We start from the raw sequence: 25,591 nt of genomic DNA on the forward strand, positions 1-25,591 counted from the left end.
CAATGCCACTTAACTAGGGAGCAGGTTCTAAAGATAGTTTACCTCGGCCACAGGTCACTGCAGCTTCCATCTCTGGGGTGAAAATCAACCACCACTAACTGCAACTTCTACCTGAGTTCTTGTCACACCTTTGACGTTACTTGGAGTAATTTGACACTTCTCTGGTATAGAATTCTTCAGCAACCGCACAACAGATCAGTAGCGATAGTGAGGTACAACTCCCCCAACTATGCCCTTTTATGTCTTTAATCTGGTGCCACAAATTTAAATTAGGGAATAAATTCAGGTGCAGCTTAGAATCCCTGTAAGACACCAAATGTCAGGTCTCTATTAAAAATAGGTAGCTATATCACATTCAACAGGGGTTTCATTTTCTACACATTTGCAGCATCTCCTGGGGGGGAGGTGAAGGGAAATGTCACTTCCATTTTCCCATCCTTGCCTAGACAGGGATTGCATTTCCCAAATAATAGGCAACATGCAGCTGATGAGGAAGGAGATCTCTTCAGGGGCGACCTCCTGCAGGGCCTGGGCCACAACTGCTTTGGGAGCCCAATGTCGGGGCATTTTGCTTAGTTCCAAGTCATTTACTAGAGAATCCTCCTCCCAGCCCTTTAGAAAAAATATTGACCTAACCAACTGAACAACAGGGGGACTGGGATGGTGATGGGGAATACGGGAATCCCTCTGACTTACCCTATCTTCCTCTGCTGTTACAGAGGGTGACATGACATTTTCCCCTAGCCCTGCCCTGTTCCTGCTCTTTGTTATAGTTCAGTATATTTTAAGTGATGAAAACAGTAGTAAAAATATCTGCTCTGCAGCACAACCTGAAGCAACAGCAGAGCAACTGGGAATGGAACAATTGCTTTCCAAAGGGGGAACTTGATGACTAACAATTGCTCTGAAATGGGGGAACAGTATAACCGTGAAGCTCAGGGTTTGTTTAGGTCAGGTCACGGGGAAAGCTAATGCCAACCCCTGCACCTGGGCTGCCTCTGCTCTACAACTATAATTGTCTTTTTACCCCAAGATCGCTAACTTGAGCAGCCAACGCCATGCGCAGCCCTAGCGGATGTCAGGCACAGGTAGTTTTTGCCTCAGTGTAGCTTGTTGGGAATCAAACCTCTCCCCCACCTGGAGCTGATGAACATTCCTGGCTGGAGGGACACACACTCCTACGACTTAGAAGGAAAGGAGTCGATAGGAAAGATCACAGGACTGACCCCAAAGAAGGGTGAGCTGCAAAAGGCAAAAGCAGGCAACTGATCTGGGGGAGCGGAGAGACCACATTGAAGATGGTGCACAGATCACTATGTGGGAATTAGCAAATGTGGATTCTCTGATGTGAGATAAGGTTTGAACACTGACTAAAGCTTTTCCCGCACTCAGCGCATCCATAAGGTTTCTCACCCGTGTGGATTCTCCTATGTGTCCTCAGGGCAGAGCTGTCCTTAAAGCTTTTCCCGCACTGAGAGCATGTGTAGGGCGTCTCTCCTGTGTGGATTCTACGATGTGTGATAAGGTGTGAACGCTGACTGAAGCTTTTCCCGCACTCAGAGCATCCATAAGGTTTCTCACCCGTGTGGATTCCCTGATGTCTGCTCAGGTCAAAGCTCTGCTTAAAGCTTTTCCCACACTCGGAGCATGTGTAGGGCGTCTCTCCTGTGTGGGTTCTACGATGTGTGATAAGGTGTGAACGCTGACTGAAGCTTTTCCCGCACTCAGAGCATCCATAAGGTTTCTCACCCGTGTGGATTCTCCTATGTGCGCTCAGGGCAGAGCTGTCCTTAAAGCTTTTCCCGCACTGAGAGCATGTGTAGGGCGTCTCTCCTGTGTGGATTCTAAGATGTGTGATAAGGTTTGAACGCTGACTGAAGCTTTTCCCGCACTCAGCGCATCCATAAGTTTTCTCACCCGTGTGGATTCTCCTATGTGCGCTCAGGGCAGAGCTGTCCTTAAAGCTTTTCCCGCACTCAGAGCGCGTGTAGGGCGTCTCTCCTGTGTGGATTCTCTGATGTGAGATAAGGTTTGAACGGTGACTAAAGCTTTTCCCGCACTCAGCGCATCCATAAGGTTTCTCACCCGTGTGGATTCTCCGATGTGCGCTCAGGGCAGAGCTCTGATTAAAGCTTTTCCCGCACTCAGAGCACGTGTAGGGCTTCACTCCTCTGTGGATTCTCTGATGTGAGATAAGGTTTGAACGCTGACTAAAGCTTTTCCCGCACTCAGCGCATCCATAAGGTTTCTCACCCGTGTGGATTCTCCTATGTGCGCTCAGGGCAGAGCTATCCTTAAAGCTTTTCCCGCACTGAGAGCATGTGTAGGGCGTCTCTCCTGTGTGGATTCTAAGATGTGTGATAAGGTGTGAACACTGACTGAAGCTTTTCCCGCACTCAGAGCATCCATAAGGTTTCTCACCCGTGTGGATTCTCCTATGTGCGCTCAGGTCAAAGCTCTGCTTAAAGCTTTTCCCACACTCAGCGCATGTGTAGGGCATCTCTCCTGTGTGGGTTCTACGATGTGTGATAAGGTTTGAACGCTGACTGAAGCTTTTCCCGCACTCAGAGCATCCATAAGGTTTCTCACCCGTGTGGATTCTCCTATGTGCGCTCAGGGCAGAGCTGTCCTTAAAGCTTTTCCCGCACTCAGAGCATGTGTAGGGCTTCTCTCCTGTGTGGATTTTCTGATGTGAGATAAGGTTTGAACGGTGTCTAAAGCTTTTCCCGCACTCAGCGCATCCATAAGGTTTCTCACCCGTGTGGATTCTCCCATGTGCGCTCAGGTCAGAGCTGCGCTTAAAGCTTGTCCCGCACTCAGAGCACGTGTAGGGCGTCTCTCCTGTGTGGGTTCTACGATGTAAGAGAAGGTCTGAGCTCTGATTGAAGCTTTTCCCGCACTCATGGCATGTGTAGCGTCTCCCTTCCAAGTGGATTCTGTCGCGGGTTATAAGGTCTGAGTGGCTACTGAAGTTTTCATCTGGCATCTGCTGCGTCTCACAGGCTTTTGCTTTTTCTGGGAGTGCACAACGCCCGGACACATTCCCTTTGGATCTTCCTGATAACGTTCCATGTGGTTCTACTTGCTCAGCGTCTTCCTGCTGGGGTTTCTCCTTCTCATTCTCACTCACCATCCCATCACCTGATGGGAGACAGAGCGAATCCAGGCATAGATCACTCCCTGTGCCAGAAAGAAAGGAAATCTCAGAGAAAGGAATGGAAAAAGGGATGAACAAACCAAAATATGTGTGGGAGAGATCAAACCTCTCAGGAGCTGATTTTCCCCAAACCCTTCCCCAGAGGAGAGAGGAAGGGATCAGTTTTGGTCCACATCTCACCAGAACACTCAAGGGAAAGCGAGACCGGGGAGGGACCTGCTGCAAGTTGTCAGTCAGAATAGGAGGGAAGCCATGAGTGACATCTGCCATAATGATTCCACATCTGCAGGGAACAATCCTGAGCTTGGAGAGCTCACAGGGTCTTTGTAGGGCATCCCAAATGTTTCCTGCATTCCTAAACAGTTGTTGAGTTGGTTTAACCAAGTCCTCACCTGTGCAGGCAGCTCTCGGGAGCACTTCTTTCTCAGAGGCCTGGAGGTCCGGGACCCACGGCTCTTCCCCTCGTTCCAGCTGCGAGATCACATCAGGTTTGGAAATTGGAAACCCTACTCCAGGCAAAGAAAAGAAGGGAGGTCAGTGGAATTTGTGGGATACTCATCACAAAGAATATTCCATGGTTGTAATCCCTGCTCATTTTTAAGCAGTAGAATACCAAGGCCAGCTTCCTTGGCTCAAAGTGGCAGAAGAGTTAGTATTATTATTATAAATCATCCTCTCTGGCAATAAATCCCTTATCAATGGCTGTGGTTGTCAAACTCTCTTTTCTTTATTGTCTTATCTTTATGGTCACCACTTTTACCTTGTTAATCAGTCTGGTTCTCTAATTGTTTCTATCTGCTGTAAAATTCATGTTGCTAGGTGTGAGTAAATTACGTAGTGGGATATAATTGGTTAGAGAATTATGTTAGGATATGTTAGAATTGTCAAGTATCGGGGGTAGCCGTGTCAGTCTGTATCCACAAAAACATCAAGGAGTCTGGTGGCACCTTAAAGACTAACAGATTTATTTGGGTATAAGCTTTCGTGGGTAAAACAACCTCACTTCTTCAGGTGCATGGAGTGAAAGTTACAGATGCAGGCATTATATACTGACACATGAGGAGGAGGGAGTTACCTCACAAGTGGAGAACCAGCGTTGACAGGGCCAGTTCAATCAGGGTGGATGTAGCCCACTCCCAATAATAGATGAGGAGGTGTCAATTCCAAGAGAGGCGAAGCTGCTTCTGTAAGGAGCCTGCCACTCCCAGTCCCTATTGAAGCCCAGATTAATGGTGTTAAATTTGAAAATGAATTTTAGTTCTGCTGTTTCTCTTCGAAGGCTGTTTCTGAAGTTTTTTTGTTCAAGAATAGTGACTTTGAATGACCAGGGAGATTGAGGTGTTCACCTACTGGCTTGTGTATGTTACCATTCCTGAAGTCCAATTTGTGTCCATTTATTCTTTTACCTAGAGACTGTCCGGTTTGGCCAATGTACATGGCAGAGGGGCACTCCTGGCACATGATGGCATATATCACATTAGTAGACGTGCAGGTGAATGAGCCCTTGATGGTGTGGCTGATGTGGTTGGGTCCTCTGATGGTGTCGCTAGAGTAGATCTGGGGATAGAGTAGGCAATGAGGTTTGCTACAGAGATTGGTTCCTGGGTTGGTGTTTCTGTGGTGTGGTGTGTAGTTGCTGGTGAGTATTTGCTTCAGGTTCGGGGGTTGTCTGTAAGCGAGGACCTGGCCTGCCTCCCAAGCTCTGTGAGAGTGAGGGATCATTTTCCAGGATAGCTTGTAGATCGTTGATAATGCACTGGAGAGGGGATGTATGTGATGGCCAGTGGTGTTGTATTAGGTGGAGCCTTTGTGGGAGGTGTGGGATTTACCTGAATAGGCCTAAGGAGACAATCCCAGATCAGATATTTCGCACCCTCATTTTGAGAGACTAATGAGGAACCACAAGCGGGTGGAATCCGCCACAGGATTCTGAAAGAAGGAAGTCTGGGGCGGGCTCTAGCAATTAGTTTGCTATGAAGTATCTCAGCAGTTGGATGCATTCATATATTAGAATGATTTATTAATCAGTGATGTAAATCATGAGTATTGAGGCTTGATGCTTAATTATGGACTTCCCAAAGGCCAGGTATGGTTTGGGGCAGCTATTGACATTATTATAATCAGAGCAAAGGAGCAGATGTGGTATATCACCATCCTATTACCATAAGGAAGCGGAGAAAATACGTCTCCTAGTGACCAGTTTTTCATTTTGTCAGGTCCCCGAGACAGTGTAAACTGAAGCAGGGCCTCCCTTCTGATGGGCTCCCTTGCGCCTCGATCTTTGTTTCCAATGGTGTCCATAGCTTGTAAGTCCGCACAGTGCAAGCCCCTCTTTACTATACTTCTCTGACTGTAATCGTTACGTGTATTGATCCTTGCCTATGATTTCAACTATAAATCAAGTGTCTGTGTGTTTCACCCAATTTCATCTCCTCCATTAACGGTGAGTAGCCATGTACAAGGGCGAGCTGCACCCCAACACGTCATCTTATCGGTGTAAACACTGTCCAGGCTACACCACCAGCCTGTGACATCATCATCAAAGTGCCCATGTGTGCCTGGGAAGGGGCCCTGCTCTGGGAGGGAGGATGCAGCAAGGACTCAGGGTCGGTGGCCGGGGTCGCTGTGCACAGAGATGGGGAGGTTATACGGGGAGGGGCTAATGAGTGAGAGTCCTGCAGGATTAAACCCTGATTTCTCTTGCTTAACAGAATTCACTGGCTGATGGGGTGGGCTCTCTGTGCTAACAGCTATTAGCAGGTCTTTCTTCTGCCAGCCAGCCAGGTAATTGGCATCAACACAAACACTAGCTTTTAACTTCTTAGCTGCTATGGATTTTAGGGCTGGACTTTGTCTTACAGAGATATCACACAAATCCAAAGGGTCTGAGGGTGAGAGCTGGCTTGCTCTCCCCTGCATCCTTAAGAGTTCAGCCATAAAACTGTTCTGCTCTGAAACACCAGTAACCCAATCTGTCCTCAGACCCTGAAGCACAGACTGCTCACTTACAGATTCAGCATGGAGACATTTCTGTTCCAACACCTTTGTCTTCCCAACACGCTGGCCACACACAGCCACCTGGTTATACGGCTGCTTAACTTTCTTAACAGCTCCTACTCCATCGGAGACCTTTTCAAAGCTGCCCACACTGGATCTCTCAAAAGGAAAGTCAGTGGATCCATTCACAACAGAAAATTTCTGGCTGTTAGGAACTGAAACTTTCTTGATTAAATCACTTTCACACCCTTCACTTGCAGTAAACTGCTTGCACAGGCTACCATGAGGATTTCTTTCCCTATGAGCTTTTCTAAGCAGCAATTCACCCCTCTCAGAAATTCTGCTCTCACCCTCTTCACCTAGGGCTTGCTCTAAAGGAACACTTCCCTGAGCAACCACAGACTCTTGCTGGGTCTCACTTACATCCAGAATCACCTCTGGCCCATCAGGCAGATCTCTACACAATCCCCTGTCAGGCAGACTTATAGACTTCCTAGATAACAGGTTAGAAGCACTCTCCTTTCCCTGGCCTGGAACAAGTTCAGGAATCTTTTCCTTCTTGCTACAAGTTGTCAAACTGTCAGTAGGTAACACAATTAAATCACCTTCATGCTCTCCTTGTGCCTGGCTGGGGTATCACCCTGATCAGACAGCGTTGCTACACCCTTTTCCAACCACACATTAGCAACTGGCAAACTACAAGCACCAGAATCGTCTGGTCTCTGGGATTTTGCTATGGCACTAACTGGATGCAACCTAGTCACAGAGCCATTCCCCCCAGCAGACACAAACTTAGGACCATTCCCTTCCTGGGCCTTAGCTGTATTTACAACCAACTCCGAGACAACTGAATTACCCTCAACCATCACAGGCTGAAAGGCCCCTTCTGTCTGCTCCACAGACACAGAAAAGCCGGAGACACATTGTCCTTCCCCAGACACACAGCTTGGGATCTCATTTCCCTTGTCCCAGCACACAGGGCTGTTCACAGACAACTGCTTGGAGACTGGGGTAGCTTCCTCCATAGGCAAGTCAATACCCCTGACCGACACAGGCACATTTCCTTCACTGTCACATTTCTCCACACAGGACACAGGTAAGGGACAGGGACACTCCTCTTCCACTATCCCTCCCTTCCCAAACTGCTGACTAGACAAAGCCATCAGCTCACAAGGCTGCCTAGGCTCCTCCAAACTTTCCCTACCAGGCACATGGCCACTCCCAATGGATAAGCTGCTGCTTTTTTCACTACACTGAACTACTTCCAGCAAATCACAGTTACCCATTTCAGGTTCACTTCTACAAGCTGTACTAGCCACCAATCCATCACCTATCACAAATTTACCCTCTCCTTCCTCAGTTAGGGCTTTAACCTGACCATCTACTTTAATTTGCTCTTGAGAAACATTTTCCTCACCAATGAGATCTTTCTGCTCTTGATCTAACTCCAGATTCACTTCTGGGACATTAGACAGACATTCAGAAACTCCACTCACAGACACACAGCTTTTTGGCACAGACAAACCTTTGGAGCAACCCACCTCAGGCAAATCATTGCTCATAATAGATACAGGTTTAAGATCATTCCTCTCCTGTGACTGGCTGTCTGGACTGAACAAAGCTTTAACATTTTCTCCAGTTAAAAGATCTTTAGGCCATAACTTCCTGACGCCAGCTATCACTGCATGCTGAGCCCCATTCCACTCAAGGTGGATTCTGGCTAAAGGCACACGGACCGTAAACTCATAGAGGATCACAACACTCACACTCTGATTTGGTAAATAATCTTCCTCTTTGACCAGATCTGCTTTAACAAGAGTGATGTTAGAAGCCATAATTTGCCCTAAACAGCTTTTTCCATTGACTTTTACACTCTATGAATTTTCCATTACCACTCCCATACATAGCACTGGCACAATTTATGGGGCCACCCTCTACTGAACCCACAGTAACAGCATTGACATAAAAGGTGGCACTGTTGGGGTACATTTGGTTACCCCCAGACAACTGCTCAGAGTTATACAACATACCAACATTGTTACAAACTGGACTTTCAAGAGGACACAGTCTCTGCCGTTCTTCCATTGCTTTTTTGACTTGGAGCTGAAGTCTGGCAGTTTCTTGTTGCATCTTGTGAGTCTCTTGTTGCATCTGTCGAGTTTTCTCCTCAGCAGCCAGCAGCTCCAGACGCCCCTTACGAGCTTTTTCTTCTCTCTCAGCAGCCTCTTTTTCTCTCTCAGCAGCCTCCTTCTCCAGCTGGGCCAAGGCTTGCGTCTCTTCCATTCGAATTTCTGCCAGTTTTTGCTCATATTCAAACTGCAGGCTGTCTCTCAAGGCTTGCAGTTTCCTTGCTTTTCCTGATGCTTTCTGTCTCATGGTCACTGATCTTTAACCAACCAAACTCTCAAACCCAAAATTCGAATTTGGATAGCGTGGGGTTCTGACCCAAAGCTTAATTGACCTGGTTCTGTGGATCCAAGCACGACTACGCCACTGTGACGGTGCGGTTCTGGTGGGACCCAACTGAGAGTGCCAATTCAGGACCAATTGCTCAAACAGGGCAGTCACAACCCTAGGCTGGGGTTTTTCCACCTCTAAGGCAAACCAAACCAGCCAGACAAAAAGGACTTCGGTCTCACCCCACTGGCTAACCACAAGTCACACAAGCAATTTCCTTAGACACCCCAGTTTCCCAGTATCACCACCAGTCCCACTCGTCCTGGGGATGAATGGTTACGAAAACCAACACCCCAATAAAAGAAAAAGGTTCTCTCGATCCCAAAGGACCAAGCCCCAGACCCAGGTCAATATACACATCAGATCTTACCCACAAATCACGCTGTTGCCAATCCTTTAGAATCTAAAATCTAAAGGTTTATTTATAAAGGGAAAAAGGTAGAGATGAGAGCTAGAATTGGTTAAATGGAATCAATTACATCCAGTAATGGCAAAGTTCTTAGTTCAGGCTTGCAGCAGTGATGGCATAAACTGCAGGTTCAAATCAAGTCTCTGGAGAACATCCCCCGCTGGGATGGGTCCTCAGTCCCTTGTGCAGAGCTTCAGCATGTAGCAAAGTCCCTCCAGAGGTAGAAGCAGGATTGAAGACAAGATGGAGATGAGGCATTATTCGCTCTCCTATCGAAAGAGGAGCTCATCTGACTGTCACACAAGCCAGGCATGAGTCACACACCTATTCACTCAATTTAGAATTCTGCAGGCAGCATATTTTCCTCTTACAATGAGGAAAAGGCATGAACGCTACAGTGATTAATGTAGTTATTAATGTAGCCAATAAGGATACATTCGATGCAGTTTTTAAATGACTGATGGCACCAAAAAGGCACATGTCCAAAAATTATACTAGTGGGTGGGAGATGAAGCAAAAAAAGGGGGCAAGAACATAACGTAAGAACATAAGAAAGGCCGTACCGGGTCAGACCAAAGGTCCATCTAGCCCAGTATCTGTCTACCGACAGTGGCCAATGCCAGGTGCCCCAGAGGGAGTGAACCTAACAGGCAATGATCAAGTGATCTCTCTCCTGCCATCCATTTCCATCCTCTGAGGAACAGAGGCCAGGGACACCATTCTTACCCATCCTGGCTAATAGCCATTTATGGACTTAGCCACCATGAATTTATCCAGTCCCCTTTTAAACATTGTTATAGTCCTAGCCTTCACAACCTCCTCAGGTAAGGAGTTCCACAAATTGACTGTGTGCTGCGTGTCCCCGGACCAGTGACAGGGGCACAACCATCCCCGGACCAGTGACGGGTGCATAGGCAGCCAAGTCATTGGAAATAATCAAGGAGGAAGCCAGTGGAAAAAATGAATCGGGCCACTCTGTTTATCACCTTGGGGTCAGGGGCATCCTCTGTACCCCCAAACCAAGCCCCAGCCCCAGGTCAATATACACATCAGATCTTACCCACAAATCACGCTGTTGCCAATCCTTTAGAATATAAAATCTAAAGGTTTATTCATAAATGGAAAAAGGTAGAGATGAGAGCTAGAATTGGTTAAATGGAATCAATTACATACAGTAATGACAAAGTTCTTAGTTCAGGCTTGTAACAGTGGTGGAGTAAACTGCAGGTTCAAATCAAGTCTCTGGAGAACATCCCCCGCTGGGATGGGTCACTAGTCCCTTGTGTAGAGCTTCATTTCCTAGCAAAATCCCTCCAGAGGTAAGAAGCAGGACTGAAGACAAGATGGAGATGAGGCATTAGCCTTATATAGGCTTTTCCTGGTGTAAGAACCTCTTTGTCCTTACTGTGGAAAATTACAGCAAAATGGAGTCTGTAGTCACATGGGCAAGTCCCTGCATACTTTCCTGAGTTACAAGGCGTCTCTGCCTTCTCTCTATGGGTCGATTGTGTGGCTGATGGTCGTTAATAGGCCATCAAGCGAACATATCAGAGCTAACACCAACTTGTCTGCGGTGTCACCCAGAAGCAGAGCACAAATACAAAATACAGACAGTACAGAGCCAGTACTTATAACTTCAACTACAAAATGACACATGCACACAGACAGCATAATCATAACCAGCAACCCATAACCTGGTCTTAGCCACCGTATATGACCCCCTTTACCTAAGATTTGGTGCCACTACAGGACCTTGGTTGCAACCCATGTTCTACATGGTCCCAGTTTATATCAATAATGTCACACACACACAAACGAGTGAAAGTGCGCACCTCACTCATCCAATAGGTCAATTTGGCACATTAGCCAGGAGGAAGCAACTCGTGAGTGTTTTCGACCACAAACCCCATCCCTCCAGATTTGCAACCATCCCTGGACCAGTGACAGGGGCATAGGCAGCCAAGTCATTGGAAATAATCGAGGAGGAAGCCAGTGGAGAAAATGAATGGGGCCACTCTGGTTACCACCTTGGGGTCAGGGGAGTGCTCTGTACCCACAAACCTTACCTCCCTTTTCACGTATTCACACACAAACAAGGGACAGCGCGGGCGCCTCAAGCATCCAAAAGATCAGGGTTCGGCACCTGTCAGAAGAGCTGGGCCGAGTCTTCATTTAGTCTCTCTCTCATTTAAAGTTTCGCATGGTGCCAGTCAGACAGTTTAATGTTTTTAGAAGGTCTCTTTTTATGGCTATAATATAGAACTAAACTATATACTTAGTATATACTTATATACTTATAAAATATATAAGGTTTTTAACATGCTTAAGAAGCCGGGCTCCAACGGCCCGACCCGTCACGTGACTCCTCCCCCGCGCGCAGCGCTCCAACGGCCGGACCCGTCACGTGACTCCTCCCCCCCCCCGCGCCGCGCTCCAACGGCCCGAACGGCCGGACCCGTCACGTGACTCCTCGCCCCCCCCCCCGCGCTCCAACGGCCCGAACGGCCGGACCCGTCACGTGACTCCTTCCCCCCCTCCCCCCGCGCAGCGCTCCAACGGCCCGAACGGCCGGCCCCGTCACCTGACTCCTCCCCCCACCCCGCGCGCTCCAACGGCCCTAACGGCCGGCCCCGTCACGTGACCCCCCCCCCACGCCGCGCTCCAACGGCCGGACCCGTCACGTGTCTCCTCTCCCGGTCCCCCACGGAATGCGCCAATACCGGCCGCTGCTGGGAGTGGGGGGGTAAGAACCGAGCGGGGCGGGGGGAGGAGACACCTGGGCCCGAGACCCCCCCCGCCCTGGGCCGGGCCGGAAGCTGGGGCGGGGGGTCCCTGTGCGGCCTCCGTAGCGATGGGGGGGGTCAGTGGGGGGGCCGGGAAACCCCCCGGGGGGGGGGGAGGTGAGTGTGTGTCCGTGTCTCGCCCCTGCCCCTCCCCCCTCCCGGCTCCCTGCGGCCCGTGTGCAGGGGGGGAACCGTCACTGCCCGGGTGCGCCACAGAGTCCCGTAAAATCCCCTCCCCCCCGGGCCCCCCTCACACCGCCCCTCCCCCCCGTCACAGCCACAGACCCCCCCACCCGCGCTGGGAGTTTGTCTCCCCGCTGCCGGGGGCGGAGTCTGTGACCCGTTTCCCCCCCAACTCTCAGACACGGATATAAAACATCCCAACCCCCGCCCCCCGCCCCATTCTCCCGCCTTCTCTGCTGTGTGTGTGTGTGTGTGGGTCTGAGGGGGGGGTTGGTTTTGTCTCTGAAGTGCCTGACGTTATGCTGCGGTGGGTTTATTCTGCGTGTTGTGTTTTCCTACCTATCTCTTGTAGGGCAGCCTAGGGCCTCACGCTGTCATCTCTCTGCCCAGCTCCCCCGGCCGAGGCAGGGCCCGGTCTGTGTGGATTATCTCTGCCCGAGGTTTGTCCTGCCTGCCAGCCCCCTTGTCAGACTGTTCCCGAGCTGACCTGCCTTAGCTCTGGGGACACCCACACGGATCTGAGTGGTGAGCAGCTCTGCAGAGAGGAGACCCCAGTGAGTGGCAGCTGGGTAAAGAGACTGAAGTGGGGAGGAGAAACACTGATGTGCCCGAGGTCTCCCAGGCTGTCCGTGACTGAGCTAGAAATAGAGCCCAGTTCTAGGGCTGTTTTGGGCACTGAAGGTCTCTGCCACCCTGGTGTTTCAGGCGCTGGTGCAAACCCTTAGGACAGACAGAATTTACACTAGTGCGCTCTGATTGGCATTGATGCACCATGTCCCAGTTTGAAGGCTTGCGGGGGGACGGAGACACTGACTTCTCCTGACCCAGGACACCCACCCCCGGCTGTGTGCAGGGACTGCAGCTGAGCTGCCCTGCCCAGACAGCCTGTGCATCCATGGGCAAACCACCTCTTCCTGCAGCCGAATACAGTGGGGTCTGGGGGCCTTTCCAAGCTGCGGGTGACGGGACTCTGGAGTTACCGGGATAATAAGAACATAAGAATGGCCGTACCGGGTCAGACCAAAGGTCCATCTAGCCCAGTATCTGTCTACCGACAGTGGCCAATGCCAGGTGCCCCTGAGGGAGTGAACCAAACAGGTAATGATCAAGTGATCTCTCTCCTGCCATCCATCTCCATCCTCTGACGAACAGAGGCTAGGGACACCATTCTTACCCATCCTGGCTAATAGCCATTTATGGACTTAGCCACCATGAATTTATCCAGTCCCCTTTTAAACATTGTTATAGTCCTAGCCTTCACAACCTCCTCAGGTAAGGAGTTCCACAAGTTGACTGTGCGCTGCGTGAAGAAGAACTTCCTTTTATTTGTTTTAAACCTGCGGCCTATTAATTTCATTTGGTGACCCCTATTTCTTGTATTATGGGAATAAGTAAATAACTTTTCCTTATCCACTTTCTCAACATCACTCATGATTTTATATACCTCTATCATGTCCCCCCTTAGTCTTCTCTTTTCCAAACTGAAGAGTCCTAGCCTCTTTAATCTTTCCTCATATGGGACCCTCTCTAAACCCCTAATCATTTTAGTTGCTCTTTTCTGATATTCTAGTGCTAGAATATCTTTTTTGAGGTGAGGAGACCACATCTGTACACAGTATTCGAGATGTGGGCGTACCATGGATTTATATAAGGGCAATAAGATATTCTCAGTCTTATTCTCTATCCCCTTTTTAATGATTCCTAACATCCTGTTTGCTTTTTTGACCGCCTCTGCACACTGCGTGGACATCTTCAGAGAACTATCCACGATAACTCCAAGATCTTTTTCCTGACTCGTTGTAGCTAAATTAACCCCCATCATGTTGTATGTATAGTTGGGGTTATTTTTTCCAATGTGCATTACTTTACATTTATCCACATTAAATTTCATTTGCCATTTTGTTGCCCAATCACTTAGTTTTGTGAGATCTTTTTGAAGTTCTTCACAATCTGCTTTGGTCTTAACTATCTTGAGCAGTTTAGTATCATCTGCAAACTTTGCCACCTCACTGTTTACCCCTTTCTCCAGATCATTTATGAATAAACTGAATAGGATTGGTCCTAGGACTGACCCTTGGGGAACACCACTAGTTACCCCTCTCCATTCTGAGAATTTACCATTAATTCCTACCCTTTGTTCCCTGTCCTTTAACCAGTTCTCAATCCATGAAAGGACCTTTCCTTTTATCCCATGACAGCTTAATTTACGTAAGAGCCTTTGGTGAGGGACCTTGTCAAAGGCTTTCTGGAAATCTAAGTACACTATGTCCACCGGATCCCCCTTGTCCACATGTTTGTTGACCCCTTCAAAGAACTCTAATAGATTAGTAAGACACGATTTCCCTTTACAGAAACCATGTTGACTATTGCTCAAGAGTTTATGTTTTTCTATGTGTCTGACAATTTTATTCTTTACTATTGTTTCAACTAATTTGCCTGGTACCGACGTTAGACTTACCGGTCTGTAATTGCCGGGATCACCCCTAGAGCCCTTTTTAAATATTGGCGTTACATTAGCTAACTTCCAGTCATTGGGTACCGAAGCCGATTTAAAGGACAGGTTACAAACCTTAGTTAATAGTTCCTCAACTTCACATTTGAGTTCTTTCAGAACTCTTGGGTGAATGCCATCTGGTCCCGGTGACTTGTTAATGTTGAGTTTATCAATTAATTCCAAAACCTCCTCTAGTGACACTTCAATCTGTGACAGTTCCTCAGATTTGTCACCTACAAAAGCCAGCTCAGGTTTGGGAATCTCCCTAACATCCTCAGCTGTGAAGACTGAAGCAAAGAATCCATTTAGTTTCTCCGCAATGACTTTATCATCTTTAAGCGCTCCTTTTGTATTTTCATCATCAAGGGGCCCCACTGGTTGTTTAGCAGGCTTCCTGCTTCTGATGTACTTAAAAAACATTTTGTTATTACCTTTGGAGTTTTTGGCTAGCCGTTCTTCAAACTCCTCTTTGGCTTTTCTTATTACACTCTTGCACTTAAGTTGGCAGTGTTTGTGCTCCTTTCTATTTGCCTCACTAGGATTTGACTTCCACTTTTTAAAGGAAGTCTTTTTATCTCTCACTGCTTCTTTTACATGGTTGTTAAGCCACGGTGGCTCTTTTTTAGTTCTTTTACTGTTTTTCTTAATTTGGGGTATACACTGAAGTTGGGCCTCTATTATGCTGTCTTTAAAAAGGGCCCACGCAAATTGCAGGGATTTCACTTTAGTCACTGTACCTTTTAACTTTTGTCTAACTAACCCCCTCATTTTTGTATAGTTCCCCCTTTTGAAATTAAAGGCCACAGTGTTGGGCAGTTGAGATGTTCTTCCCACCACAGGGATGTTGAATGCTATTGTATTATGGTCACTATTTCCAAGCGGTCCTGCTATAGTTACCTCTTGGACCAGCTCCTGCACTCCACTCAGAATTAAATCTAGAGTCGCCTCTCCCCTTGAGGGTTCCCGTACCAGCTGCTCCATGAAGCAGTCATTTAAAGGAAACTTGTCAAAACTTGGATGATGAATAAAGGTATAAAGTTATTACTGCTCAGGTTCTTCAGAGACCCCACAGCTTCTAATAACCCAGGGGACAGGACTCCTTACCCAGCGAGGTCACATTCTCGTAGTTCTCCTGCATGACATCCCTGTAGAGGGCTCTCTGAGCGGGGTCCAGCAGAGCCCCCTCTTCCCTGGAGAAATACACAGCCACCTCCTCGAAGGTCACCGGCCCCTGAAAGAGCGAGAGTCCAACACTCAGGACCTGCTGCCCCACTCACAGCCCCACTATTCACGGAACAGCAGCACCAGGTAAATGGAGGCTCCGGGAGGCCCATGTTAACAGAGTCCCACCCCACTTTGCTTAGAGCAGCGAGGAAGCATCAGAGGATAGAAAGAGAGAACCTGTGTGTCTCCCAGCTGACAGACGGAGGCAGGGTCGGCACATTTATCACATACCCACTACCCAGAGTTTGATACAGGAGATGGGGCTGTCTCTGGACCCTGCTGGTAGCTCCCTGGTAGGAATCCCAACACTCTCCAAATAAAATATATGGAAGAAAGGGGAAGTCAATAGTAAAGACTAGAAGTTAGAAGGTCAGAATTGTAGAAAATTGGTAAGGGAAGGTATCTAGAGTGACCAGATCACAAGCCTGCAATATCGCGACACATTGGGGTGCCATCAGCCCCGCCAATAGTCCGACCTCCACTCCTCCCAGGCTTCCCCCCACTCTGCCCCAGGCTCCACTCCCCCGTTCAGTCCTCCCCCCCCCCCAAAGTGCCTTTCCTCATCTCCCAGCCTGCTGCTGGTTTGCTGCGTCCCTCCTCAGTCCCCACCCACCCGTCTCCTCTTCACCCCCCCGCCCGCCACTCTCCTTTTCACCCCCCTGCCACTCACCGATGGTGCCCACTTCCCGGCTGCCGGGTGGGTGCTCATCTGCCCCAGCACGACTCTCACCCCCCCTCATTCCACCCCCTCCCCCCGAGTGCCCACCCCTGCCCTGCCTCCTCTCCGCCTCCTCCCCCGAGCGTGCTGCATCCCTGCTCCTCCCCCTCCCTCCCGGAAAGTCCAACCCACGCCAAACAGCTGTTAGGCAGCGGGAAGTACTGGGAGGGAGGGGGAGGAGTGGGGACGCGGCCTGCTGGGGGAGGGAGAAGGAGGCAAGGAGTGGGGAACTCGCCGCCTCCTTATCTGAATATTGGGACAATTGGTGTCCCGATCATACATCAATCGGGACGCGGGACAAAGGGTTAAATATCAGGACAGTCCCGATTTTATCGGGACATCTGGTCACCCTAAAGCCATCAGAAATCAATGATCAATCAATGAAAATAAGAGGGAAGTTTTTAAAAGTATATTAAGTACAAAATTAATCCTAACAATGGTACTGGTAAATTACTAGATGGAAATGGCAGAATTATCAAAAATAATGCAGAAGAGGTAAAAGTGTTCAATAAATATTTCTCTCCTGGATTTGGAGAAAAACAGATGAAGTAACTCATATCATAAGGTGTTGACGACGACACACTTTCCATTCCAACATTAACTCATGAGGACGTTAAACAGCAGCTATTAAAGTTAGACGTGTTTAAATCAGCAGGTCCAGCTAACAAGAGTTTTCAAAGACCCGGTGGAGGAGCATGGTGGACTGTTAATGATGATTTTAATTAGGACTTGGAATGCTGGGGAAATTCCATAAGACTGAAATAAAGCTAATGCTGTGCCAATATTTAAAACGTGTAAAAGAGGTGACCCAGCTAATTACAAGAGTGCAGCAGCCGCTACTGGATTTCATTAATAAAGAATTTAAGGAGGGTAATATAATTAGTGCCCATTAACAAAGGTTTAGACACAACAGATTCTGTCAAACTAACTGGATATCCTTACTGGGTGAGATCAAAAGTTTGGTTGCAACTAATAGTATTGATGTAATATACCTAGACTTCAATAAGGCATATGACTTGGTTCAGCAGAATATTTTGACTAGAAAACTAGCAACATACAAAATACACAGGGCATATATTAAATAGGTTAAAAACTGGGATTGTAAATGGGGAACCACGGTCGAGTGGATTTCTTTCTAGGGGGTTCCCACAAGGATTGGTTCTTGGCCTTGTGTTATTTAACATTCTTACCAATGACCTGGAAGAGGATATAAAATAATCACTGATAAAGCTTGCAGTTGCCACAAAGATTGGGGGTGGTGGTAACTAATGAAGTGTCAGTAGATTCCGGCTCCAGCACTGGAAGCCTGGGAAGTTTTCCCAGCCCTGGCTGAGGGGTTATTTCCTCTTCCACGAAGAGGGGAAGTTCCACTCCTATTCTTTAAAAGTAGGCCCCAGATTACACAAGTCTCAGCAGGTTTGTCACATCCTGTCCCCTCCCTTTCCCCACCCTAGATAGTTCCTGCCTCCCACCACCTGGAGCAGCTCCCACCCTCCTATGCATTTACTGCTCCTCTCCCTCCAAGCAGAACCCACCACCAGCTCCCTGAGAATCCCTTACCTGAGCCAGCTCCATTGAAGCCATTTCCTTCCTCCTGGGAGGAGGGGATGATCTGGAGCAAAACGTGGACGTTATTCTGTAACCTGCCAGGGCGAGAAGGGCAAGGTGAGAAAATTCAGGTGGAGTTTTTGTCCATTCCACAAGCTGATTCCCCCAGGATGTTTCCCTGCTAATGGACATTCTAGGTTCTGCCACAATGTGAAGCACAGAGTGACCTTATCCCAGTACAGGCCTAGCCCCCGCCCACCAGGGTGTAACCCTCTGAGACAGGGTGAAACCCTCCCAGTAGCAGAGTCTCTCTGTTACACTTATCCAGATTGCGGACGATACCAAGCTGGGAGGGGTTGCAAGTGCTTTGGAGGATAGGATTAAAATTGAAAATGCTCTGGACAAACTGGAGAAATGGTCTGAAGTAAATAGGATGAAATTCAATAAGGACAAATCCCAAGTACGTCACTTAGGAAGGAACAATCAATTCCACACGTACAAAATGGGAAATGGCTGCCTAGGAAGGAGAACTGCGGAAAGGGATTGGGGGGTCACAGTGGATCACAAACTAAATATGAGTCAACAGAGCTACACTGCTGCAAAACAAGCGAACATCATTCTGGGCTGTATCAGCAGGAGTGTTGTAAGCAAGACATGAGGAGTAATTCTTCCGCTTTACTGCGCACTGATTAGGTCTCAACTGGAGCAGTGTGTCCAGTTCTGGGCAGCACATTTCAGGAAAGATGTGGACAAATTGGTGAAAGTCCAGAGAAGAGCAACAAAAATGATTAATGGTCTAGAAAACAAGACCTTTGAGGGAAGATTGAAAAAATTGTGTTTGTTTAGTCTGGAGAAGAGAAGACTAAGGGCAGGTTGTGAGATTGAGCTATCGGGGGTCGATTTATCGTGTCTAGTCTAGACACGATAAATCGATCCCCGAGCACTCTCCTGTTGACTCCTGTACTCCATCGCCGCGAGAGGCGCAGGCGGAGTCAATGGGGGAGCGGCAGCAATCGACTCACCGCCGGGAAGACGCCGCGATAAGTCGATCTCAGTACATCAACTTCAGCTACGCTATTGTTGTAGCTGAAGTTGCGTATCTTAGATCGATCCCCACCCAGTATAGACCAGGGCTGAGAGGGAACACGATCACTGTTTTCAAGTACATAAAAGGTTGTTACAAGGAGGAGGGAGAAAAATTGTTCTTCTTAACCTCTGAGGACAGGACAAAAAGCAATGGGCTTAAATTGCAGCGAGTGCAGTTTATGTCAGTCATTAGGGAAAAACTTCCTGTCAGAGTGGCTAAGCACTGGAATAAATTGCCTGGGGAGATTGTAGAATCTCCATCGTTGGGGATCTTTAAGAGCAGGCTGGACAAACACCTCTCAGGGATGGTCCAGATAATACTGAGTCCTGCCTTGAGTGCAGGGGACTGGACTAGCTACCTCTCGAGGTCCCTTCCAGTTCTGTGATTCCATGAACCAAAGACCAGAGAAGAGCAGAATCAAAGGAGTCACTCTGGGGGATTCTCCCTGTCACTGTTCCCAAGGCAGCTCTCTCAGGTTTACAAAGTTGTTGGATGCTCCAGCCTTTATCCAGTCTCTCCTGGGAGTGCCCCCTTCATGGGCTGGGCCTAGTTTTAGCTTTTGGCAAGCGCGACCCCGGGGGCTCTGAGACGGGGCCTCCTTGCCTCAGCACATCTTGTTTCTTTCTGTGGCTCCCCAGCGAGTCCAAGTGAGTAGATACTCCTGATACAGACTGTGAACATAAGAACGTCCCACTGCCTCAGAGCAATGGTCCATCTAGCTCAGCGGCCAGTGCCAGGTGCTTCAGAGGGAACGAACAGACCAGGGAACCATCAAGTGATCCATCCCCTGTCGCCCATTCCCAGCTTCTGGCAAACAGAGGCCAGAGACACCATCCCTGCCCAGCCTGCCTGTGACACTGGCAGATGAGGTGTTAGCTCTTGCAAAAGCTCCCAAGTCTTAACTGAACAGGGACAAACGCACGGCTGGAATCAGTCTGGCTCCCCTGGGTTAGTCTTGTTAAAACAGGGATTAGAATTATAACAACGTGTTTAGTGTTTAGACTTTACTGAATGCTTGTGAGTTGCTGCCTGGGTTAATATCTGACTAGTTGCATTGTGAGCCTCTGTGGCTCTGTAAATCACCAGACAGGAGACAGACTTTACCTAGGTGAAGTGCTGACTGGCAACCGAACGCATTACACCCCGCCTGGCAGGAAAGGTCCATCCACACCAGATAGACTATTATGGGATGTTAAATAAGACAAATGACTGTTGTTGTGCTCTTGACTTCCCATAGCTGAGTTCCCAGCAGCTCAGAGCACATGGCAGGAAGGGATTCAAAACCCCATATGGAAGGAATTTATTATCTGTCTGCTGCTTGGACGCTGGGGGGAAAGTTTCAAAGGGGGAGCAGGCTGAATCTTGCACTCGAGACCCAGTAAACTCTGAAGGGGACTGAGATGCTCCCAGAAGTAAGAGGGGCCCATATCCTGATGGGAGCTGTCCACATTTACTCCCCCCCCCCACCATTTCTTTCTTTCATTCCTTTATTTACCCTTGTTTGCCGACAGTTGGCTCTTTTGCTGTTTCCCCTGGTGCCCCGAGAGAGGAAGAAAGTGCCCCGAGGCCTCAGCCAGGGGGTTGAGCCCTGACACACTAGACGGACGTGCCCTGCAGCACCCCTGGGGCAGGGGCCAATGGGACTCTCAGAGCTGCACCCCAGAAGGCCTGAGGCCCAACTGCTGGGCACCAGTTTGAGGGGCTGGATGGCCTCTCCCTGGGGGCTGCCAGCAGCCTGGCACATGGAGTAGACATGGGGTGGCCTGGGGAGCAGGAAGCAGGGCAGCGTCCCAGACAGCACAGCGAGAAGGGAAATGGAGAGGGGACGAGGGGCACCGCAGTGAACTCAGCACCCGTCCTGAAGGCCATTGGCAGAAAGTCGCCCTCTCCCTGGCCTACGGGGGTTAGACAGTGACACAGATCCCTTGGCAAAGTGTCGCTTGGTCTTTGCCATATCCCCATCGTGACGTAGCTCCTGTCGGGGAGCTCTGCTGAGGCCAGTGGCATTATGATCAGAAGGTGACACTCTGAACACATGAGCAGAGACACACGGGGGAGGGTGGAGGATGAGGTAACATGGAGGCTACCAGGGTTGAACATGGCCCTACAGAGTGTGAGGAGCAAACTCCCTCTCAGCCTCTCCTCTCTCACCTCCCAGAGTCAGTAACTCTGATCAATCGTTCCCTGAAAGCTAAATACCCCAATATGTGAGACAGTATCAGCAAGACCAGAGTCAGCTGATGCTTTAGTGGCTGCAGAGCCAACCCCCTCGCCTAGCTGAGGGGAGTGAAGATCTGCAGTAAACGCAGGGCTGAGGCTGGGGGAGGGGGACACAGCTAATGGGGGACTGGGAGCCAAGAGGCCAGAGCCCGTGAAGGGCTGGGAGCAGAAGTCCTCAGCACTGCGTAGAGGAACTTCCGTTTATTTTCCCCATTTACCATCCTGACATGTATTCAGGAACTTTTCATTCCCATTTAAACACACTGGAGCTAAGCTGTGTTGATACATTTCCACTTGAAATGGTACAGTTTTCATTAGGTGCTTAATCAGATGCTTTTGCACCAGAAAACAATCCGTGATTGACAGGCATTCATTAATTCACTTGACTGGTTGCTGTGCATCAATTTAAAAAAACCTACAGATGGTGTGAGCCGGTGTAAAAATATCAGGCATTAAGAAATGGAAACTAGCCGTCAGTTCATCTCTCATGTGCTTATCTCATCATTTTAATTACATAGTTTGAAGGGACTGAACAGTAACACCAGGTTGTTTTATCAGCATCAGACTCTGTTTGTATAACTGGTTGCAAGATTTCATTGGACACTGTGAACCAGCCGTCTTAGCCTTTTACTTTGAGATGACTAAATACAACCCAGCGCACGACTCCTGACAGACTGCAAGGCCTGGCCGATGACATGCTCCCTAGAGAGCAAACACCGGACGAGCCCTTTCGCCCTAAAACGCGCTTGTGGCTCTTTGACATTGCCTTATCCGCCCCACCAGAACATGCTACGGGGACCAGGTCAGTACAAGTACCAGCGGGGGAGCCGTGTCAGTCTGGAGCTGTAAAAGCACCAAAGAGTCCTGTGGCACCTTACAGACTAACAGACGTTTTGGAGCATGAGCTTTCGGGGGTGAATCCCCACTGCGTCAGATGCATTTTACAGGTCATTACAGCAGAGCTTCACTAGGTACAGTTCTACCAGCTCTGTGCCAACATTCAAATGGTTCTGTTTGTTTGGTCTTTCATTCAGCTTTGCAATGATTAGATCCCATTTAAAAACTGGAACTGAAATAACCGAAGCAAGTTAAGAAGAGAGCGACATCTGGCACAGGTGGTGGGGGGGGGGAAAAACAATAAAGGGAAAGAACTGACTATGCAAAAAGGAACATCCCGAACGATCAGCGCCCCAGACCCCCGTGAACTGAATCCACCCCAGCCAGGCATATCAAGCTGGGCCCCTGAAAAATCGCCCAGCCCGTCTGGCAGTGAATGCTGCGTGTTCCAGGCAGAGCTACGGTGTGTGTGTCTGCTCTGCTGACGTCCTGCTTTGGTACCGTGAGGTCACTGTCCCCCCGACCACCGCAAGCCTTCAAACTGGGACATGGTGCACCAGTGCCAATCAGAGCGCACTAGCGTAAATTCTGTCTGTACTAAGGGTTTGCACCAGTGCCTGAAACACCAGGGTGGCAGAGACCTTCAGTGCCCAAAACAGCCCTAGACCTGGGCTCTATTTCTAGCTCGGTCACAGACAGCCTGGGAGACCTCGGGCACGTCAATGTTTCTCCTGCCCACTTCAGTCTCTTTACCCAGCTGCCACTCACTGGGGTCTCCTCTCTCCAGAGCTGCTCACCACTCAGATCCGTGTGGGTGTCCCCAGAGCTAAGGCAGGTCAGCTCGGGAACAGTCTGACAAGGGGGGCTGGCAGGTAGGACAAACCTCTGACAGAGATAATCCACATATACTGGGTCCTGCCTCGGCAGGGAGAGCTGGACTTGATGACAGCTTGAGGCCCTACATGTCTAGGCTGCCCTACAATAGATACGTATGAAAACAAAACATACAGAATAAAACCCACCACAACACAATGTCAGGCAATTCAGAGGGAAAAAAAAACAAAAAACCCACACTCCACAGCATAAAATGACAATACAAAGGAAAAGAAAGCAACACAATTCTAACTAACACACCCTAGGACAAAAGCACACAATGGAAAATAGCTCAACTCAAACCAACACAGCACAGGTACCAAACATGCTGAGGCAAAACAATACACCATAAAACTGCTACACAACATGGTGCAATCACAGTTCCAAACGGCACCATGCGAAACAGCTCAGCGTCAAACACAACACAGCACAAAAGAGAATTATTTCAGTGTAGGCCTGGAAGGGATCTTGAGAGGGCGTCTACTCCAGCCCCCTGTGCTGAGGCAGAACCAAGTATCCCTAGACATTCCCAGACTGGTGTGTCTCTAACCTGGTCTTAAAAACCTCCAGTGAAGGAAATTCCAGTCTCCCTTGGAAGCCAATGCAAGGCAAACACAGGCCAAAACAACGCTGCACACACACACGCTGGGCCTGGGGTTAAGGGGAGAGACAAGAATTGAAACAATCTGGGTTCAGTTCCCAGTTTTGCCCCAAATTCTCCACGCAAACTTGAGCAAATTACTTCAGCTCTCTGAGCTTCAGTTTCCCCGCCTCTAAAATGGAAGCACCAAAGAGTCCTGTGGCACCTTATAGACTAACAGAAGTTTTGCAGCATGAGCTTTCGTGGGTGAATACCCACTTCTTCAGATGCAAGCACGGACTTTTTGTGGCAAGGCCTCTCTATCCCTGTGGGCATGTCCACACTGCAGTCAGACACCGGCGGCTGGCCCGTGCCCGCTGACTTGGGCTCACACGGCTCAGGCTGTGGGGCTGTTTAATTGTGGTGTCCATGTTCCGGCTGGGGCTGCAGCCCAAGGTCTGGCACCCTCCCACCTCGCAGGGTCCTACAGCCTGGCCCCAGCCCGAGCCTGACCTCAGTCAGAAGTTCTGCAATTCCCGGCATTACAGGATCCCGGATTTTGTTTGGGGTCCCTGCAACATCTGACAAAATGTGGGGGCAGGATCTCTGTCGGGGTCTGTGCAGCGCCCAGTAGAGTATTGGGGTGTGATCTGGGTCGGGGTCAGTGCAGGGCCAGGCCTGACGGGAACACAGATCTCAGTCGGGGTCTCTGAAGTGCGCAGCACAATGGAGCCAGCAATCTGGGCCGCAGCCGTGCGCTGCCTGGCACAAGGGGGGCCGTGATCTCGGTCCAGGTCTCAGTTTTCCCTGGCACAACAGTGGGGTCTGATCTCACTTGGGGTCTCTGCAGGGCCTGGCAGAATAGGAGCCTGATTTCACTTGGTGTTGATGCAGGGCCTGGCACAACCAGTGCCCCAAACTCAGTCAGGGTTTGTGCAGCGCCCAGCACACTGGGGGACCTGAACTCAGGCAAGGCCTGAGCCACGCTCAGTACGATAAGGGCCCTGACCTCAGTCACACACCTGGGGAGAAAAGCGGGAAGATTTCCAAGCATTTGAGATCAGTATTTCAGACCTGAGGGGAAAATGGGGCACACACTAAATATTTGCCAATATAAGGGAGAAGCGCCAACATCGGGGGAGACTTTCTGTCACCGTTCAACAGTTCAAGGGAAAAGAGGGGAAACGGGGGTGGGGTTATACAGGGATATTCAATCCACAGCAGAATGGGATGGTTTCCCCTTCCCCCACACTCACACGGCCGGGGGCGGGGGGGGGGAGCCCTGGGTGATGTGGGTTTCACAGGGGACAGGAGGGGGCTGGAACCAGAAGGTCACTGGCTGCGGGGTCTGGGAAAGTGACTAGCAAGCGGTGGGGGGGCTGCTGGGTTGGGCAGGGTGGGGGAGGGGCTGGCAGTGGGGTCTGGGAATGTGACTAGCAGGTGATGAGGGGGGCGGGAGGGGGCTGCTGGATTGGGGGGAGGGGGAGTAGCTGGGAGGGGAAACCTGGGGCTGGGCCGTCTCCATGGGGGGGACACTTGCTCCTCCCTCCCCTCCCTGGCCCGTCCCAGGCCCCGTTGCCAGCAGAGAGGGGCCCCCCCAGCCCAGCCCAGAGGTGTCCCTGTCTCAGGGCCCCCCCAGCCTCTGCCCAGCTCAGGAGTCACTGGGGGGAACCATTTCCCACCCGCACAAGGACAAATCCCGGCAGGTGGGAATGGGGGAAACCCCCAAACCTGAGACCTGAACTGGCCACTGGCGAAGGGGAGAGAAAATGGGGCACAATCGGGGGGGGGGGACAGGGAACTTCTCAGGGGTGGGGGGAGGGGGGGTCACCCTGGGCGCTGCTCGTGGCTCTCTAGGGAGAAAGGGGGCAGGGCGGGGGGGGAGGGGGGTCCCCACGGGAGGGGGCAGCGGTAAATCCGAGGGGATCTCAGCCCCCCCCTTTCTCTCCCCGCTCCTCGGGGGGGGGGTCACCTGCCCCCCCCCGGCCATGTCCGGGCTGCACCGACACTTCCCGCCCGCCAGC

The 25,591-nt window shown here is 49.8% G+C and overlaps 1 protein-coding gene across 1 annotated transcript in view; it reads right to left on the reverse strand.

Moving 5' to 3' along the window:
* Window positions 1-25,591, reverse strand: part of LOC123356631 — an 871,996-nt gene that overhangs the window by 493,402 nt on the left and 353,003 nt on the right. The window contains 2 exon segments of the mRNA XM_044999988.1: window positions 1,334-2,439; window positions 2,524-2,775. Of these exon segments, the coding sequence (XP_044855923.1) occupies window positions 1,334-2,439; window positions 2,524-2,775 (1,358 nt within the window).

This window comes from Mauremys mutica, chromosome 26, assembly GCF_020497125.1.
Source record: "Mauremys mutica isolate MM-2020 ecotype Southern chromosome 26, ASM2049712v1, whole genome shotgun sequence".
Lineage (NCBI taxonomy): Eukaryota > Metazoa > Chordata > Testudines > Geoemydidae > Mauremys > Mauremys mutica.